The following is an 18,810-nucleotide window of genomic DNA, read 5'->3' as shown; positions in this document are numbered from 1 at the left end:
ATGGCAAGTGCAACAATCGTCGGAACAACTTAAATGGTTTGTGTGGTCGTGATGTACAAGTGGAGTGACGTCGCTCGGATGGGGTGTAAGGGGTTTGTGTGTTCTGCCATGTGCTGAAGCTCTCGCTGGTTTTTCCCGTTACAGGAGGGGAAGTGTTTTTGGTCGTGAATGGTTTAATCCACCCCCAAGTGTTGTATTGAGGGAGTTCGTTTCCAGATGCCGAGTCGGCACTAGAGGTTCTGCCATTTAGGCACACGTGGTGAGTTAAATTGGTCTCGGTGCAGTCGCCTATAATGCCCCATCATTAAAGATCAATTTAGCAATTATTTTGAATTGCCGGTACCCAGTGCTGAGTTAGCTTTTGTTGATGTGAAATATGTTTACTTCAATGAGCATTGGATGGCACAAGTATCCATAATTTGTTAATAGCCAATATAAAATTGCATGTACCAATGACAGGGGGAAATCCATGAAGTGGTAATCAGATTTAGTTTCGAGTTGACCCATGACCAGGATTTGAATTCGCGACTTTCCGATCATGAGCCAGGTGCTCTAACCACTGCGCTTGCCGGCCAAGTGTCTCTTATTCATATTACGACGGTAAATAAATCTGGGGTGTCCCATGACCCTGTCATGCACGACTCGCGTGAGCTGCATGGTGATGGATGCAGTGGAAGAGAGTCGCGTTGGGAGAAGTCCTGCAGTGTCCTGTTCCGTGCCAGTTCCCCATGAAGACGAAAGAGTCCTCTGATGAAGGAAGGTTGCTCACGCATATATGTACAAAACAAGCTGCACGCTGTCATTGTACAAGCGTAGAGTAAAACATTTGAAAGATTGAAAAGTTAATGTTGGTGGAAGAAATAGATGGGTAAAACAATGTAGAACCATTGAAATCCTGGTGGTAATCGTGATGTCGAGTTTTTGGTTTTAATGCAATTGCAACCGTGCCTTGAGCTTATGTTTGTAAATGACAATATGAAGTGATTGTGTTTTTGTTGCACAATTTGTTGTGGGCACCATTGGTCCAATTTTTGTATTCGGCTCATATTCATACACAGTGGAAAATGTGTTCATAGCTCACTAATCGTTAGCAGTGGCCTTCACTAACATACAGAGTAAATGTATATATGTATTAAATAGAGTAGATTTTAAATTGGGCTGCTACCCCACACACATCTTTGTTTCGTTGGCATGTGCTCAATCACGTTGGTGGCAGAAAAATAACGTGAGCATATGGTTGTTTAACTTTGTACTCAAACCGATGTATATAAACTGTTGCGTTCGGTCAGGTTCAGCAACCAAAATAACAATCGGAGCGATTCTTTCGAATTCCGTAAAACTACATTTTTCAAGAGCCGCAATACACATAAATACGAGACGGGTGGGCCTTAATAAATAACGTCATCAAGTGGTCCTTAAGGAGCACTTGATGACGTTATTTATTAAGTCACACACGGCTCGAGCCACGGGTGGCTGACCCCTGTGTTAGGTGACCAGCTTCGGGGCTTTGTAATGGCCATGTTGCAGTCATCACTGATGCTGCTGCTGAGTGCTGCATGCGTTTGATTTCAGGCTGCAGTAACTTGTCATTAATATCGAGTTGGCAGGTGTAATTAGTTTGATCTCAGTCCGGTCACCAATAACTGCACAAAAGCCCATAATTGTACTATTTGGTTTCACTTAATGTGTAATTCTAGCTCTACAGATTAGATGTTGTGTTGGTTCAGGGTCACAATTACATTTCAAGAATGAATTATTTTTCATTTTTTACTGGCTAGTTTTTGTGCCGGTTTATTTGCTGCATTAGTCCGATTGTAACAAACATAATTGACACAATTCCTGACTTGATGTATATATTGTGAGTGTACGAATCTATAAATCAATGAATTGTTTACATACATGTTGATCGGCATGTGACAAAGACTGCAGAACAAGTGGCTGGGCTTTGTCAGCCGCTAAAAGTGAGTCCGGGAATTAGTTCTGCGGCGTTATCTTACAGGGCCGTTCCCCAACACAAGGTGCCCTCCTACCTAACAATTCTGGGAGGAGATGTGTTTGTCTTAAGTTCCTGTGACAGCAAAATCGTGATATAGAACATTTATTTAACATAATCTCCATGTAGACTGCACGTGTATAGAACATTGATTGTTCATAAAATATGATGCGTGGCGAAAGGAAAGTTGTACAACTCTCCGTTGTGTTATTTAGCGATAATGTGTGTTGCTTGGAATGGTGTCTGACGTTTTGCTCCGCGTGCTGGGAACTGATTTGGAACACGTGAAGCGAAATTTGGGACGTGATGTCCAACATGTCCGATCCGAATGCACAGATGGATGTTTTATTTTCTACTTTTAAAAAATGCAGCTCATGATATGAAGTATAAATCTTGACTGAAAGTTTTCGTGACTGCAGAAATTCATACTCTTTGGGTCTTTCGGTAAAGTCACGTAGATAGAAAAATTCAAATCACGACGTTTCGATCGCAACACAAGCAGTCGCCTCCAGGTGAAACAATACAGCAGGCGGACTGCTGAAGCAGGAAAACATAGAGCGAGAGAGCTACTGCAGCCAAAGGTTTTATAGGTTTGAGATGGGTACAACCCAATGGTAAGTGGGCGGGGCTAGAGATGGAATTTGCATGTAAATGTAAGATCGCAGAGCCAGATATACCCTCGGCTAGTGTGTGGCTAGAGATTAGCATGCGATCTGCCGGGTGAAGGACAACAAACTAAACACAAAGCACTTATAAAGAATTGAGTTTTCATTCTATATTTAAAAGCGCTCGTGTGGCTTCGTATCGGAAGAGCGATCCAGACGGCCGCAGAAGCGCGCCTGTGAAAACGCACGATGCAATGAAGCTTTCCTCTTTGGTTCTTTCGTTAAAGTCACGTAGGTATCAAATAAAATAAACCACGACGTTTCGATCGCAACACAAGCGCACGATGCAATGACGCTTTACTCTTTTGTTCTTTCGTTAAAGTCACGTAGGTATCAAATAAAATAAACCACGACGTTTCGATCGCAACACAAGCGCACGATGCAATGACGCTTTACTCTTTTGTTCTTTCGTTAAAGTCACGTAGGTATCAAATAAAATAAACCACGACGTTTCGATCGCAACACAAGCGGTCGTCCTCGGGCGGAAGATGTTTAATCCAGCAGTAGAACTGCTGAACCAGCGAGAGAAGCTTGTTGAGTGTGCCGGGGGGCGGCGTCCCGTGCAGGAACCCAGACGCGGTGGGGACTCGCAGGGCAGAGGGCTGCGACCGCGGCTCGGGAACCACGCACGCAACCGCCCGCCCCCTCCCTCCCGCTCTTCATCGATTTGGGGTCACGATGATTCAATTTGTCGGCTGGTTCCTTCGTTTTGCCCTGGTAGTGCACGGCGAATACACGCCTGTTGCAGGGTTTTCCGTGAATTGGTCGCGTAAAAAAACGCGCAAATCAGAAATAACTCTTCCAAAAGCGCAATTCCCGATCGTGAGCGAAACGATTGACGTTAAAGAATCATCGCATGCCGAACGCCTACATTGTCACGTTCGTACAAGCCCAGTGGCTTTTTTGTGGATGTGAGATCGTAAAGCAGTACAGCAATTCGGCTGCTGCCCCATCCGCATATTTTAAGTGCCTTTTCTTCGCGCCTGTGGGTCGTCCCAGGACGTTCTTGTTTCAATTGTACGCACAATTAGATATTCCGTAACGAATTGGCCAAGCATCCTCAATGGGGACGTTAGGAGGCTCTCTTGAGTAAAGATTTAAAATGATGATAGTGTTGACATCATCAGGGACGCAGCCCCAGCCTGTAGCCCAACCCCCCTAACTTTGGCTTGGCAGAGTGGGTGGAAGGGGGGGGTTTCTGAACGTGCCTTTGAGTTAGTTGAGCACATTTTTATTTTACCTGTGAGAGAGAACAATTTGCACCAGCCTAGGCAGCGTATACTTTTTTATTTACAAGAAGCAATAAGTTGTGACGCAATGAAAGACACGAGTGAAAACATTGCTAAACGGGTGCACGCAAGGGTGTTGCAGATTACTTTGTCAAATCTGTAAATCTGTAACTGTTGTTCCGACATAGGTTCTGCAGAATTTGGTCACTCAAAACGTTTCATAACTGAATGTGCCAAAGGTATGTAGCAGTACAACAACAACAACAATGAGAGATTTTCTTATAAATATAAAGTGTAGCTTTATTGCCGTAATTGAATTTAACGCGTGTTTTAATTTTCTAAATTGTGTAACGTTAAAACACAGCGGGCAGAAGGCGCTTCCCCATCCGTGTACCTCGTGGGCAGTCTGTCCCTCCAGGGTATGACCTGGAATGAGAGGTCCCCCACGTATTGGTGTGGTGTGAGACGTTTCCCCCCGTTCCGTAATGAGCGAGATGTTTTGTGTTCGTGGGATGGTCCTGTGTCGTGATGGGTGAGATGTCCATCCAGTAATTCGTTTGAGATGTTCTTTCCTGCGCGCGTCGGCCGAGAGGGAGCAGCAACAAGGTAACGGGTGCCGTCGACAGGTGAGTGATCAGTCTTCCCTGGTGCTGCTCTGTGTGCACTGCCGTTGATCGCAACTGCCTTGAGCTTTAACATTCCGTTTTTCTTACAATGCAGTTGACCAAATAAACAAAAACATTCCAGAATCGTGCCTTTTCATGTTTTCTCGTGTTTCTGGCTCTTTTTTTTAATCACAGTTGATGTTACTCGTTATTTTCTCTCTGTGCAGCATTGGTTTGCCTCCGAGGAGAAAACGTCGGGTTTGTTTTTGTCAGGGCCCCAATCCCGGATCACTATTTAGGGCCCCTATTCCTCCGATGCTTGGTTTTCAGTGTGGGTCCCACCAATCGGTGCTTGCTCATCTCACGTGGTTCCAGCCCGGGTACGAGTTGGCGTCTTCACGCGGCCAAAAGTAACGAGCATTTTAGAATAACATAGCGAAACGGTTCCAAAAATTGGAGAGGAAAACCACCGATGCTATTTAGAGGAGAAATTTGCTCAACATGCGATGGAACACAGCTCGTCTCTCGTGCCGTAAGATTTTCTGCCGGAACATTCGACAGTGTGCGTCAATCTACCGGCACGCGTGCGCAAGGTTCAGCAGCGAGAACATCGTCACTGGGTGCGCGCATATCTACCTCGCGGCTGCCCGATGCCACCCAAAGGCTCAAACCTCCGTGCATTGGGGCCGTCCACAAATGACGTCACGCGATTTTGGACGATATTTGACCCACCCCCTCGTCACACGGCGTCACAAAAAGTCAGACCCCCCCCTCAAATATGACGTCACAAAGCTCTGCACCCCCCAAAAAAATAAAACATGCTTCAAATCGCTTTAAACTATTGTCATTGTAGTGCGTATTTAATGTGGCGCTGCACTCTGATGTTGTAGGAGAAAATATTTATTAAAAAGTCTATTTAATTAAGAAGAACCTGTTTATATTTATTCAATTTGCGCATTTTGATGTGACGTCACATTTCTCAACCCCCCCCCCCCCTCGTCACAAATGTCTGACCCCCCCCCGCCCAGGTGCGTGACGTCATTTATGGACGGCCCCCTAGTGGTTTCCTTAAAAGCGAATGTGGATACAAAGTATGACCCCAACGATATCACCCTTACCTGCAACGCAATCTTGACGTTCTGTTTAAAAGGTAAAAAAAATAAAGTGGCTGCCTTTCTGTGCGAAGGTCAACCCCAAAGTTCAAGATCCACCCTGGCCGTGCCGCACGTGTCGAGCCAGAGTCCTCCGTGCTCAAGCGCCGGGGTGGTGCTCGCAAGCGCCGGGGTGGTGCTCGCAACCGTTGGCGTCCCTGAGCCAGCGATGCAAATTCCACACTCCTATAGCTAGTGTCTCCATGATGACTGATGATAGACGAAACTGAACCCGGCAAGGATTTGAACTGCCAAGTTGAACGCCTTCACTGCAGTGTCACCAGGTTAGACATCGACATTTCATCCATAAATTTCAGTTACTGCCAAGTTAGTTTCAAGTAGTGTTTGTCAGTGAACGGAAAGTGTCTCTCATCTGAACTCTGTTCAGAGGCGACTGTGGTTGTCTGCAGACCGCTATGGGTATTGATCAATTCCATATACTATCAGCCCGATGGTTTTAACTGCCTACAATCAGCTGTGTTTATTAGCTTAATTTACAATAAACTACGGGTGTTATATTATTACACAATTCAGGCAGCTATGGGTGTTAATCGGGCCAACACTGTTGGCTGTGAGCACCTAAAGACAAAGATCCCCCTATAGCCTTAACAGACTACAGGAGCAAGTGCTGTTAAAGAGCACTTATGAAGGTCGGCACAGTACACTAGGAAGTGGGTAGCCTGCACCATGCCTTGCCGCCTTTGTCTCCCCAGTGGTGATGTTTACACACTGCACCAGGTACTCATTTGAGGCTTAATAGACCTAGGGGAGGCCCAGGACCGCTTCATATAATCATCACCGGTGTTGGCCGTGAGCGGGAATCGAGCTCGCGTCACCGGGTTCGTAGCACAGCGTGCTAACTGCTACGCTACTGTCAGCCCCGAGCAACCGTGTTCACAGGCCGTCGGGAATGTTGAAGATGCAGCTCCCGCTCGCCGAGGCCGCGGGTGCTCTCCCCGCGTCGTCGCGTTCCGCCCCCCCGAGTCGCCCACCCGGCACCACGCTCCGCCGCCTCCCGGCCTCCTCCTCCGTCACCACGAGCAGCGCCTGCAGTTCCAAAGGGGCATCATTGCCAGTGCGGCCACCACCGACAACGCCGCCACCGTCACCGCCGACATCAAACACCGTGGTCATCGTCAACATTTCCGACCACGGGAGGAGGAGGTCCGAGTCCTCCCCGTCCCTCCCACTACCGGCGACACCATCGCGTCGAGCGCCACAGCAAGACGACGCTGGCAACGTGGCGGGAGCTGCTAACCCCACGCCGGGACCCTCGTCAGAGTCCGCACTCAACAGAGGCCTCTGGCTCCCGTGCCCCGTGGAGACGCTGCTCTGGCTGTTAGTGCTGCTCTCCAACTTCGTTGCCTCGTGTTCCACATGCGGCTGCTGCTGCGGGTGCTGCTGCTGCTGTTCCAGAGGCTGAAGCGGAGGCAAAGGTGGCGGCGGCGCCAGCGACGGCCGCGGCGCTCCGCGCCGTCCGTCGGTATCCAGGCACGGCACGACGATGTCGGCCGCAATGGAGTCGGGCCGCTCGGTTCCGTCATCGGCGTCGATCCTGGGCACCGGCGTGACGTCCCTGGGCCCTTTTTCCCCGCAGCCGCAGCCGTTGCAATTGAGGGCCCCGTACTCGCCGGCCTCGTCGATGCCCGAGCTGGACGAGGCAATGCTGTCCATGCGCCGCACCAGGTTCATGCGGTGCGTGATCCTGGACGTCTGCACGCCCTGCGCGCCAACGCTGAAGAGCGGCGCCTGCGGTGGCGATGGCGCAGAGCCGCGGCTGTGGAGCAGCCGCTCCAGCAGCTGCGGCACTGGCATGCCTGGATCGGATAGCTGCTCCATCGGCTGAAACTCCATGTCGTCCTTGTGCATGCTGATGTGAGAGAGGAGGGAGAAAAGAGAGCAAGGGGACATTGTTGATTGTGTGGTTTAAAGGAGACCACGCATTAATAACGGGGGGTGGGGGGGTGTCAAATCTAGACAGAGGGGCGCCAAGATGGGAGGGCACACAAACGAGGTTGTAGTCTACCCAAAAACCAAAAACTCACAAAGCGTCCGTGTAAATAATGCTTCTGGCATACACCCTCCCTCCTCCCCCATGCTCCCCCTAATGTGTTCCATAGGGGTGATGGGGAGACGACCTGCCCCGTCTTTCCACCTCGCTTTAATTGCCGAGTCGACTGATTGCACGGTTTCTCCATCGTGGATCACTGAAACCACCAAACCTCAAAGTGAAGGGTCAAGAGGCCACTGCTAACAAGACCGTTTATGCCACTGTGCAACGGCCATGGATTCCTTCGGTGGTTTATTACACTGCGTTGACAAACACAGACTTCTGCTTCGTTTTATAACTTGCCGTGTTCAAAGTCAGTGGTGAGAGTGGTGAGGTGTTTGTTTTTTTTATTTACCCTGGTGAAACATTCGACCATTTTCTATAACTTTGTCATTATGAGACCTGGACCTAATAGACCTTGGGGCCGGTGCTCAATTTGCATGAATTATCTCGACCAATATTTCCCCTTGGTTTGCAACATAAGTGAACCAAGGGGGAAATATTCCACTTCAGGAATGTTCTGCAACCTGCCACAGGCCTAAGTAGGCCTCAGGGCCTTGATTTGGGCCTGGCGAGGGAGCGAGTGGAAATGTGAGGGGGGGATGGCAGCAAGGGTCCACTGCTCTTGGCAGGACCTCATGTCGAACGCAGAGCCCAGGAAGGAAGGCTTGTGCAGAGTGGACATGGTGGCGGCGGTGTACGGAGGCCTCGGGTCGCTCGCGTTCCAGTACATGTCCCTCTGCAGCAGTGGAAGGTTCTGGTACATCTCGTCCACGGCCAGCATGGACACCTGTCGTGGGGCACGCCACAACAAGCAACTCGTCGCAACATGCTGGGGACCTTTACATCTCGTTTCCTTGGCACTCATTGCTATGGCTAATTAATTATGTATGCACCACCATACCCATTGTTTCCATTGTCGGCCCTAACACAGTAGAGTGTCCTGACCCACCCATACTGGGCATGTGAAAGAGAGCTTCAAGCCCGCAGAAGATGACATTTCAGAACTACTTTTGGATTCACTTTAATCGCAGCCAAAGGGGAGAACGCGCCAGAGATTGTATCCAATGTGGAGATGGGAGTGATGAGCGTGTGCGCAGAGTAGGACTGTGAAAGATGGCGAGGGCCTGGGGAATCCTTCATCCAGCAGTGAATTGATCATGGCTCATGATGATGATGATGATCGAATTTAGTAAATATGGCAAGTAATCAAATGCTGCATTTAATTTTTGTTGGGGGAGGGGCGGGTAAAAAGAGACGATGATGACGGATGGAACAGCCGAATTGTGCGGGAGAGACCTGGAGGTTGCGGTCGATGAGGAAGTTGGTTTCAAAGTCGTCGTCGTCCTCGCCGAAGGGGTTGATGAGCTGCTCCGCCACCTTCATGAGCACCGACCACGCACGACGGTGAATTCACACGCAACGGAGAACACGCGTTCATCAGGGAGGCCATTCTGGTAAATATGAATCATCTTATGATCCCCATCCCCCACCTCTCCCACCAACCCCTTGCAGAGATTCTGTAAATATTCACGATTTCAGTCACCATTCCTGACACGTTTGTGTCACCTTGTCTGTTGTTGTCCCTCCTTCTTTGTCTGATTTTGATTGCTCACCAATTGCATAAATGTAACAGCAACAACAAATTCAAAGTAATTTCTCTCTCGAAAGAACACCGAGGAAGTGCTCGGCTATTTACAGCGCCGAGCTGGTGGTGGAAATTCCACTTTGCCATGAACAACCGCTTTTCACTTCCCGACAGAGTTCTCGTAATTTTATCGACATTGAAAGGACGTTGAGTCGAGTCAGTTCCCCCCCCCCCCCCCCCAACAAGATTTGAACTTGCAACCTTCGAACCTGCTGCCAGTTGCTCGCCCTACCGTGGAGCCAGGTGGCCGTTTGACGAAACATCAAAGCAATTGCTGTACGCAATTTCCATAACACCAAAACCCATCATTGTGCCCAATTCAAAGCACGTATCGTGTTGAAACCGATTCAGGTATATCGTGGTTTTACAAATAAAACATTGTTAACACGCCTCGTACATAATTACCAGTGCTGTTGTCATGATAAAAAGTATAACTGTTATCCTACTCTTTGGGTCTTTCGGTAAAGTCACATAGATAGCATTTTTTTTTTATCACGACGTTTCAATTGCAACACAAGCAATCGTCCCCAGGTGACATTTTTTCACCTGAGGACAATTGCTTGTGCTGCGATCGAAACGTCGTGATTTTTTATTATTCTATCTAAGTGACTTTACCGAAAGACCCAAACAGTATGAATTCCTGCAGTCACGAAAGCTTTAAGTCAAGATTTAACTGTTATCCTATTTGAGATGGTCACTCCCATTTTAGGAAAAATGTGGAATTTCCACCACTTTTTTTTACAAGGTAAGGCCCATTGAGCTTCATAGCTATTTTTCAAAAGTGACCTGGCTACAAATGATAGCTCAACGAAGTGGCTCATGTGAAAATTTATAGCAGCCAAATACTCTAAATTAATGTTTCTATATGTGGAGGGTGTGGAGGGTGTGGAGGGTAAAATCGAAGGCCCCAGATAGAAATCCACGCAACAGCGGGGAGAACATGAAAATTCCAAATATAAAGGCGTCAGGGTCAGGATCGAACCCACGACATCCTGTATACCAGGCGAAGTAGTTAAAATCTCGCCATCATGGTTTAGGGTCATCAATGTAGAGGAGCACCGCCCTATCGCTCAACTGAGCCGGGAGACACTTTGACTGTTGACTCATTGGACAAGGCCAACTCGGCGGAACAAAACGGCTCCTCAGCCGTGGGGTCGAGGGTTCAAATCCCGGGCAGCGTGCACGTCCCGAACCTTGAGCCAGCCGGCGTAGAAGAAGAACTGCAGGAGGGTGAAGACGGGGATGTAGAGGTCCATGTCGTGGCCCGGGTAGCCCTGCGCCGGGTCCAGGAACTGGCGGCCGATGAGGCAGGCGAGGAAGAAGCTGTACACTGCCACCGTGACCACCTGCAGCACCACACAGGTGAGTCAACTCGGCACCACACAGATGGTTCATTGTTGTACCACCACACCTGCACAGGCACCTTCCACCAGCACAGGTGAGGCATCGGCGCAACACACCGGCAAAGGTGAGACCATCATAGCACGAGACAGGGTGCATACACCACCCACTGCACCGGCAGGTCCACAGGAAACACCAGAGCACACCTGTGTGTAGACGAGAGGCACGCTGATCCAGTCGTAGTGAAACAGCATTCCACAGTTCCCCCGGTACACGTTCATTTCCTGCGCAACACAGACGGGGTCGCCATCGGCAATAATCATCAGTAACCATCACCACCGCCATCATCATCATCGGCACTCCCGAGGACTCGTTCTATCAGACTGAGGGTCTCCTCTCATCTGTGCCACGTTTAACCACCACATTTATCCGGAAAAAAGTCTTTATGTTGGAGGAATCCGATGTTGCTACAAAGCTCTTTTTCACAGGTGTTCAGTCGGGGCAGGTCATAACGTTACAACAAAAAACAATACTAAAACACGATTAGAGTGCAAAGTATAGGCAAAGTAAGCAGATCACGAAACAAAATACGATTTTTTTAAATCTTACCAGGTAAAGTCCACCGAGCTATTAACTTATTTTTCAGAAACGACCTGGCCACAAATGGTATCCAAATGAGTGGCTGATCATGCAGGACACAACACTTCTCTTCCTCCTTTCTTCGCACTGCTCGACAGGGGAAATTCCCTCCATCGTCTCTCTTCCCAAAATACGATAACCTTGATCGATTCAGGTCGCGCGTTAGTTCCTATCGACTGTACCTGACATTGGATTCACTCGGTCCAAGCGTCACTGTTCCCATGGTCAGCTCAAGTGGGAATAGTTGTAGATCAACAGTTGGTTATTCTATGGGTAGACGGGCCCCTGTCACAATAATGTGAAATTTCCAGCACTGGCTCAGGGCTGACATTGGTCATTAGAGCCGACCAATGCTTTTTTGAACTGTGAGACTTCTTTGACTTTGAATTGACTCTATCGTTACAAAATAAACATATTTGCAGAATATGTCTACTTTGGTCGTACGACAAACACAACCAATGTCATTTGTATATTTTAACAACACTGCCTTGATATTTACTCAACACACCCCCGTCGCCCCTTCGCTAACTACGTTGTGAGTGAACCGGCCTATGCCACGCCCTCGTGCCCACGTAGGACCTTGAGTTGACCTCCAGGTGATATATACCGGCGAACCCCCTACGTGTGATTGTCGTGGTCCGCTGTGCGGGCGCTAGGTGGGTGAAAGGGATCAGGGGGTTAGGCCAATGGCGAACGATGATGGGAGCTAACATCAGTGCCTGGCGGGGCAAGGTGAAGCAAGACAGGGCAAGGCAGGGTGAGTCAAGACATGGCAAAACAAGATTAAACAGGGCAGGGCAAGATATTAAAAATGGGGCAAGACAGGACAGGACAAGGTAATGCAGGACAAGGCAAGGCAGGATAGGGTAGGACAGGGAAGGGGAGGTCACGTGAAGGCAGGACAGGGCAAGGCGGGTGCACGGCAGGGAAGGGGAGTTAGCGTCAAGGCAGGGTAGGGTAGGACAGGGCAGGGTAGGGCAGGGCAGGGTAGGGCAGGGCAGAGTAGGGCAGGGTAGGGCAGGGCAGGGTAGGGCAGGGCAGAGTAGGGCAGGGCAGAGTAGGGCAGGGTAGGGCATGGTAGGGCAGGGTAGGGCATGGTAGGGCAGGGTAGGGCATGGTAGGCTAAGACAGGGCAGGGTAGGGCAAGGCAGGTGCAGGACAGAGAGGGGAGAGGTCCTCACATCGAGCAGCAGCTTGAGCGCGACGTCATCGCGAACCCGACCCTCGGCCCGTGCCTGCGCCGCCAGGCTGGAGAGCCATACGCACGGCACCCAGTACTTGTTGTAGGAGCAGCGCAGACCGTCGAACCGCTTGCGCTCATCCCGCGTCATGAAACCTGCACGGAGATGACACGGACGCACCAGGCCGGCATGGTGTGACCGTTAGCGCGGTGGAGGGCACCCGGCATGGCAGTTGAAACAATAGTGCGAGTTTCTTAGCCCTTTCCTGTTCCGATGACGTACGCACGTGCCGATGACGTACGTGTACATCATTCAAACGAAACCGGAAGAAAAGCGAAACTAAAATAACTTTATCGGTACCGAGGCTCCCACAAGTGCATGCGGGAGGGCGTGTGGCACACTTTGGCGCCGGCGATCATAATGTGTGGTCATATCACTACAGTTTTCTGCAGTGAGTACAATGTCTTTAAAAATGGCACTATGCCTGTAAGCAAATTTAACGCTGAGCCACTTCCACGTTTTGAGATTCAAAGGTGAACGGGACCCACACCCTGCAACTTGCAGATGTCTCGGAATGGGAAAGGGTTAAAATCCGCCCCCCCCCCCACCCCCGCTTGTCCACCTGGCAGTATAAGTAGGTAAAAACACAGTTTAGTCGATATTCAGGTCATATACGGTGGGATAAAGTATAGGTACTCCTACATCTTTCGAGAGGAGATGAAGCGACCACCCATTCAAAGAGAAAGAGAGAGTAGTGGTGGTGGGGATGGTACCAGGGAGATATGTGGTCGTATGAAGAGGAGAATAGGATTTGTTCAAATACTTGATTAAGGCAACAATGCAGACAAACATACGAAGTCTAGACTCGGGACCAGCAGAAGACAAGAAGCAACCGCCCAAGGGAAGAAAGCAGACGACCACCCTTTCGAGCAGAGGTGGACATGTGGGTGTCCGCTCAATGTGGAGAAGCAGAGGAGATGAAGCGGTCACCCACCGAGAGAGAAAGTCTAGTGATAGTACGATAGAGAGACGAGTGTAAGCTCTCATTCAAGGACTTGACTAAAGCCAGAAATGCAGACAACCAAAGGAGTTCTAGACCCGGGACCAGCAGAAGACGAGAAGCAACCGCCCGAGAGAAGAGAGCGGGCGACCAGCCTCTCGAGCAGATGTGGACGCGAGGGAGTCCACCCACCGGCTTCAACGACGTGGTCCATGGTGGGGAACCGCTTGTAGACGGCCGTGCTGACGGAACGCAGGATGAGCAGCGCCGACAGGTTGGCGTAGCGCATGAGCGTGCGGCGCAGGAGGCGGCCACGCTCGTCCACGCCGTGCACCGTGCCCGCCACGGCACACATGAGCCGGTCCGGCGTGGGGATGCTGGTGTACTGGCTCCACCAGCGTGACACCACGAGCGCCACGTAGAAACCTGCGCCGCCCCCGTCCAGCAGAGACAGGGAGAGGCACGGGGAGGTTACGACTTGGGTCTCTTTCTCACTCTCTCGCAACTTATCAAGCGAGTCCAGGGATAATTTCAGCCGTCAGATGCGCGAGCAGGTTCGACAACAAGAGCATCAACAATAACAAGACGGTACCCCGATTACGCAACGCGGAATGCCGTTGCCAAATACCGCAAATGATCTCTGAAATGAGATGCGATTTAATTCAACGCAAAAATGTGACTGGCCCGGTGACTTCTGGGTCGCGCTGGCGCAACACGGGCGCAGGTGCTGTGGGTGCCGTGGGTATCCGCACGAGACGCGCGATAAATCTCGCACAAAAACCACAGTATTTACGAGCCAGTTTTCCTTCCTTCAGCTGTATGAAATTGATTCGTTTTATTTGTTTACGTGGGCAATAAAAATAGAACCCTTAAATACTGTACATGGTAACGTACGGACAGCAGCATCAGTATTCGGCCAGTAGTCGCGTAGATTGAATGTCACTGTTGTGCGAAGAACTGAAATCGAATCAATAGCCAACGAGGAGGGAGACCGCCCCCCCCCCCCCCAAGCTTCTAAGGTGTGGGCTGTGGCCCTGGTCTGCACCCACACAGTGAGCAGTACAAGACGACTGCTGCACGTTTCTCTTTCAAAAAGAGACACCAAGTTGCAAAGTTTTAAACTATTTCAAAACTCATCTAAACCATTTTTAGTTTTACCAGGCAAGGCCCACTGAGCTGTACAGCTCTTTTTCAGAAGCGACCTGGCCACAAATAACAACCCAACTCAGCGGTTTATATCGTGTGGAAATGTATAGTAACCAAACACTCTAAATGCATGTTGATTCTAAATGTGGAGGGAAAAACCAGAAGGCCCGGAGAAAAATCCACGCGACCACGCGGAGAGTGAGAACATGCAAACTCCAAATATGCAGCAGGTGTCAGGGTTGGGATCAAACCCACCACTTGCTGCATACCAGGTGAGGTAGTTAACATTTCGCCACTACGGCGCACCCAGTAGAGTAAACAAGTGTAGCAGACAAAACAAGTTCACAATTACATGGCGCGACTGCCAAAAAAGTCAACAATTTCTCTGCATTTGGTCGCAAAGGTACGGGAGCTACGTAACTGGGGGGGGGGGGGGGGGGGGGGTAGCAAGGGGGGGGGGTTAGCGGGGGGTGGGGGATTGGTGTGGGCCGCGTGTGCGCACCGAGCACGAACGACACGGGGATGAGGTTGGCGTAGTTGTTGCAGTAGAGAGAGAGTTTCTCAAACAGCCGCTTCTGATCCTCGCTCAGAGCAAACCTGCACGTTCACACAACGACAACAACCGCGACATGAACCACAAACGGCAGCGGCAACAACAAACAGCTGCCCCCACTAGCACCACCTCCATTACCGCAACCATTAACCACCACAGCCACCAACCCAACAACCGCCACAAACTACCATTAACCACTATCGTTCCTATCATCACCACTACGACCCCATTAACCACCGCCAACCACCCCCACCACCATCAACCACCATGACCATGTACCCACATTGCATTCAGACTTTTCCATGTGATTCATTGTGGGTCTGTGTTCACTTTTAAGATCTCACCATTTCCGTCCAGTGCTTTCTGAGCTGCATTGGCTTCCGGTTGCTGAATGAATACATCCTAAGGTCGCACTCATTACACACGAAGTGCTTGCCACAAATGAACCACAATACCTTGCTGATTTCGTCAAGATGTATAAACCATCACGCAAACTCCGGTCATCCTCGTAGCAGCTTTGGGGTAGCCATCGAAGAAGATGGTCACCGCATCGAGCGCTTTCAGATGCGCTTCTGTGGCCGTCTGGAACGCTCTTCCTTCCAATATTAATAAGGCACTGGAGCTATGCACTTTTAAATCTGGACTGGAAACTAATTTCTTTCGGACTGCTTTTTTGTTTTTTGTGTTTAGTTTGTTGTCCTTCCCCCACACCTCCAATTAGCACGGTTGGCTACGTATGGTGCGAAAGAAGTTCAACATATATATACACACTGCCCACAAAATGGTACCTATTTTATCGACCCGTGTTAGATGCTGTGCCGTGCCACCTCCTGACCAGAATTGTAACTCGCAACGCTCCAATTGAGGGAGCTGCACGCTCCGACCACAACCCCAAGCAGTTTATCTGAAATGTCGCGACCAGCCCAGGCCTCACCAACGATCTCTAAGTGGCGCGAGGAGTTGAGGCTGGGTAAGTAGTCACCTGTAGGTGATGCCGAGTCACCTGTAGCTGAGGCCAAGCGACGAGTCACCTGTAGGTGATGCCGAGTCACCTGTAGGTGATGCCGAGTCACCTGTACGTGAGGCCGAGTCACCTGGATGCGAGGCCAAGTCACCTGTATGTGAGGCTGAGCGCGGCGTACATCATGAAGTAGATGGAGAACTCGCGGTACAGCAGCTTGTAGATGCTACCGCGCCATTGCAGCAGAAGCTTCGAGAAGCCACACAGTCGCGCGTTCGCGACCCGGTTCGTGTACGTCACCGTCATCGCTGCTGGAGTGGGGCGGGGGCGAAGGGAGGGGGGGGGAGGAGATGGGGACAGAGGGGATGTGGGGGATATGGGGGTGAGATGTGTCTCATAATGGATCTGTTATGTCCCAAGAGTGAAATCTTACATTTGGAGAAAAATTAATCCTTCTATCATAACACTCTCTGCCTGAGGCAGAAATATGGTGAGGAGTGCAGTTCCTGGGGTCACCAGCATGACAAAAGCAAAACACATAAAATAAAGTACAGCATTGCAGCCAGCAAATAGAAATCAGTGCAAAAACAACTGCATCATCATGGGACCTCCTTTGCCAGTATTAAATTATGATAATAGGTTTGTCCCTTTTCTGGCAATAAAACAGGCATTAAGATGTCCTTTTGGCGCCAAAAGGCGCCAAAAGGCATCCTCTGGTCCAGTGCCGGCCCGAGCCTCTTGGGGGCCCTAAGCAGAATTTGATTTGGGGGCCCCCCTCCCACCACGCAGACTCATCTGTGCTAGAAGATTATTGACACAAATGTCACACTATAATGTTATAGCGAATATTATAAACGAATACAGTGAGGTTATGTATTAATAAAAAATAAAAACAACACTTAAAATACTTCACTCTTTTATTAAAACTTCTGAATACAAACGGTCACAAAAAACATATTAAATAAATTATTTGCAAATGTGCATTAAATGTGCAATCTTTTAAATAAAACCAAAATAGACAAACATTAATCTAATCAAAAATAGAATGTTACAAAAAAAAAGATACTTAAATAATGAAAGCAAACATAAGAACAGCAAGGGTTCAACAATGTCAACTGTACAACAATGACCTCAAAATCGTTCCTTCCTAGCTTTTCTGGAGGCAAAGTCACTAATGACATCATTGTATGGTATTGCTTGGCCAACTTTGTTATTAATACTAATGACTGCAAGTCCACTTTTCTTTTTTCTTTTTTCGGCACCAGAGGGATACGTCCTTTTTTGTGACATGGCTTAGGCGTATTTATTATCGTGACGTACAATTGCGCGCACCTGCCCGCGCCCGCGCCCGCGCCCACGCGAATTGTCAATGAGCCGTGACATCCGTGAGCCGTGACAAAGCAGCAGTTGTCGACAGAATTTTCTTGTCTTGAATCATTTATTCATTCATTCATTAATTCATTTATATCACTTGTTTAAGTTATTTAATTGTAAAAAAAAAAACGATTCGGGGGCCCCCTGGTGGCCAGGGGGCCCCAAGCAGCCGCTTAGTTCGCTTATGCCTCGGGCCGGCCCTGCTCTGGTCTAACACTGTTTGAGACTAGGCTCTAAAGAAAGCTGTCTCTGGTGTGGACCAATCAGCTTCAAAGACAATGCATCATCTACTACCAGAGTATGTTTTTTTGTTTGCATGTTCACCACAATATATGTGGTTAATGCAGAGATGATTCCTTGCAAAGGTTTCAATTTGGTGTTTTAACATCTTAACACCTGTGTTATTGCCAGAAAAGGGAAAAACATATTATCAACAACTGCAACCGCATGAGAAATCGAAAATGTTGCACAAACGTAAAGCAATATTAAATATTAAATTCCCTGTAGCGCATTTCGCCTTGGGCAAATTATTTTTAGGCTGCTTATAAAACAATTGCAAAATACAGCAACAGACACAATGAACTCAAAGAGGGTGACTATTGTATAGATATCCCTGGATTTACCAACCCAGCGGTGGCAAGATGTTAACTACCTCACCTGGTACGCAGAAGGTCGTTGATTTGATCCCAACATGATACCTGTATATTCATAGTTTGCATGTCCTCTCTCCCCGTGGTTTTTTCTCCGGGCCCTCCCGGTTTTTTTCTCCACATTTAGAGTCGACATGCGTTTAGAGTATTTGGCTGCTATAAATTCCAACGTGATAAGCCTCTTTGTTGAGCTATCATTTGTGACCTGGTCGCATCAGTGGACCTTACCTGGTAAAATAAAATGGTTTAGTTTGGTTTTATGAACGTTTGGTGTACTAAATTTCACGTTAACGCAATTGACAAATTATGAACACTTTTCGATTAACGAAACCATCGTCATACGTTGTTACGGTCTGTTCTGGATGACCACGGTCGTACACTAGAGAGATTTTAATTATCCATTTGTGCATCATCATCGGCTATGGTTTGTGAATTATATTGATGTGCGTTCATCTGTGTTAGTTGTGTCCGTGTGTGGGTAAGCGTGCATGTTAGTGTGTCAGTGTTAGTGAGGGAGAGTGTAGCCCGCATGCCCACCCACTGCATGCCCAAGTAGCTTCTGTTCAGCCGGATATATGGGGCTAAACGGGCACGGCACGGGCTAGAGAAGAGATGGACTAATGT

General features: G+C 49.0%; 1 protein-coding gene across 1 annotated transcript in view; it reads right to left on the bottom strand.

The window, feature by feature from the left end:
* Positions 1 to 5,899: 5,899 nt before the first annotated feature.
* The window catches only part of LOC144932268 (bestrophin-2-like), a 21,421-nt gene continuing 8,510 nt past the window's right edge, over positions 5,900 to 18,810 (bottom strand). The window contains exons 2-10 of the mRNA XM_078856212.1: positions 16,317 to 16,470; positions 15,151 to 15,245; positions 13,695 to 13,928; positions 12,503 to 12,657; positions 10,889 to 10,966; positions 10,535 to 10,687; positions 8,993 to 9,073; positions 8,329 to 8,483; positions 5,900 to 7,513 (exon numbers count right to left, since the gene is read on the bottom strand). Coding sequence (XP_078712338.1) covers positions 6,538 to 7,513; positions 8,329 to 8,483; positions 8,993 to 9,073; positions 10,535 to 10,687; positions 10,889 to 10,966; positions 12,503 to 12,657; positions 13,695 to 13,928; positions 15,151 to 15,245; positions 16,317 to 16,468 — 2,079 coding nt within the window. The 5' untranslated portion in view covers positions 16,469 to 16,470 and the 3' untranslated portion in view covers positions 5,900 to 6,537. The remainder of the gene's footprint in view (positions 7,514 to 8,328; positions 8,484 to 8,992; positions 9,074 to 10,534; positions 10,688 to 10,888; positions 10,967 to 12,502; positions 12,658 to 13,694; positions 13,929 to 15,150; positions 15,246 to 16,316; positions 16,471 to 18,810) is intronic.

This window comes from Lampetra fluviatilis, chromosome 5 (genome assembly GCF_964198595.1).
Source record: "Lampetra fluviatilis chromosome 5, kcLamFluv1.1, whole genome shotgun sequence".
In the NCBI taxonomy this organism is placed as follows: Eukaryota; Metazoa; Chordata; class Hyperoartia; order Petromyzontiformes; family Petromyzontidae; genus Lampetra; species Lampetra fluviatilis.
This window is presented reverse-complemented; position numbering and strand designations above follow the sequence as displayed.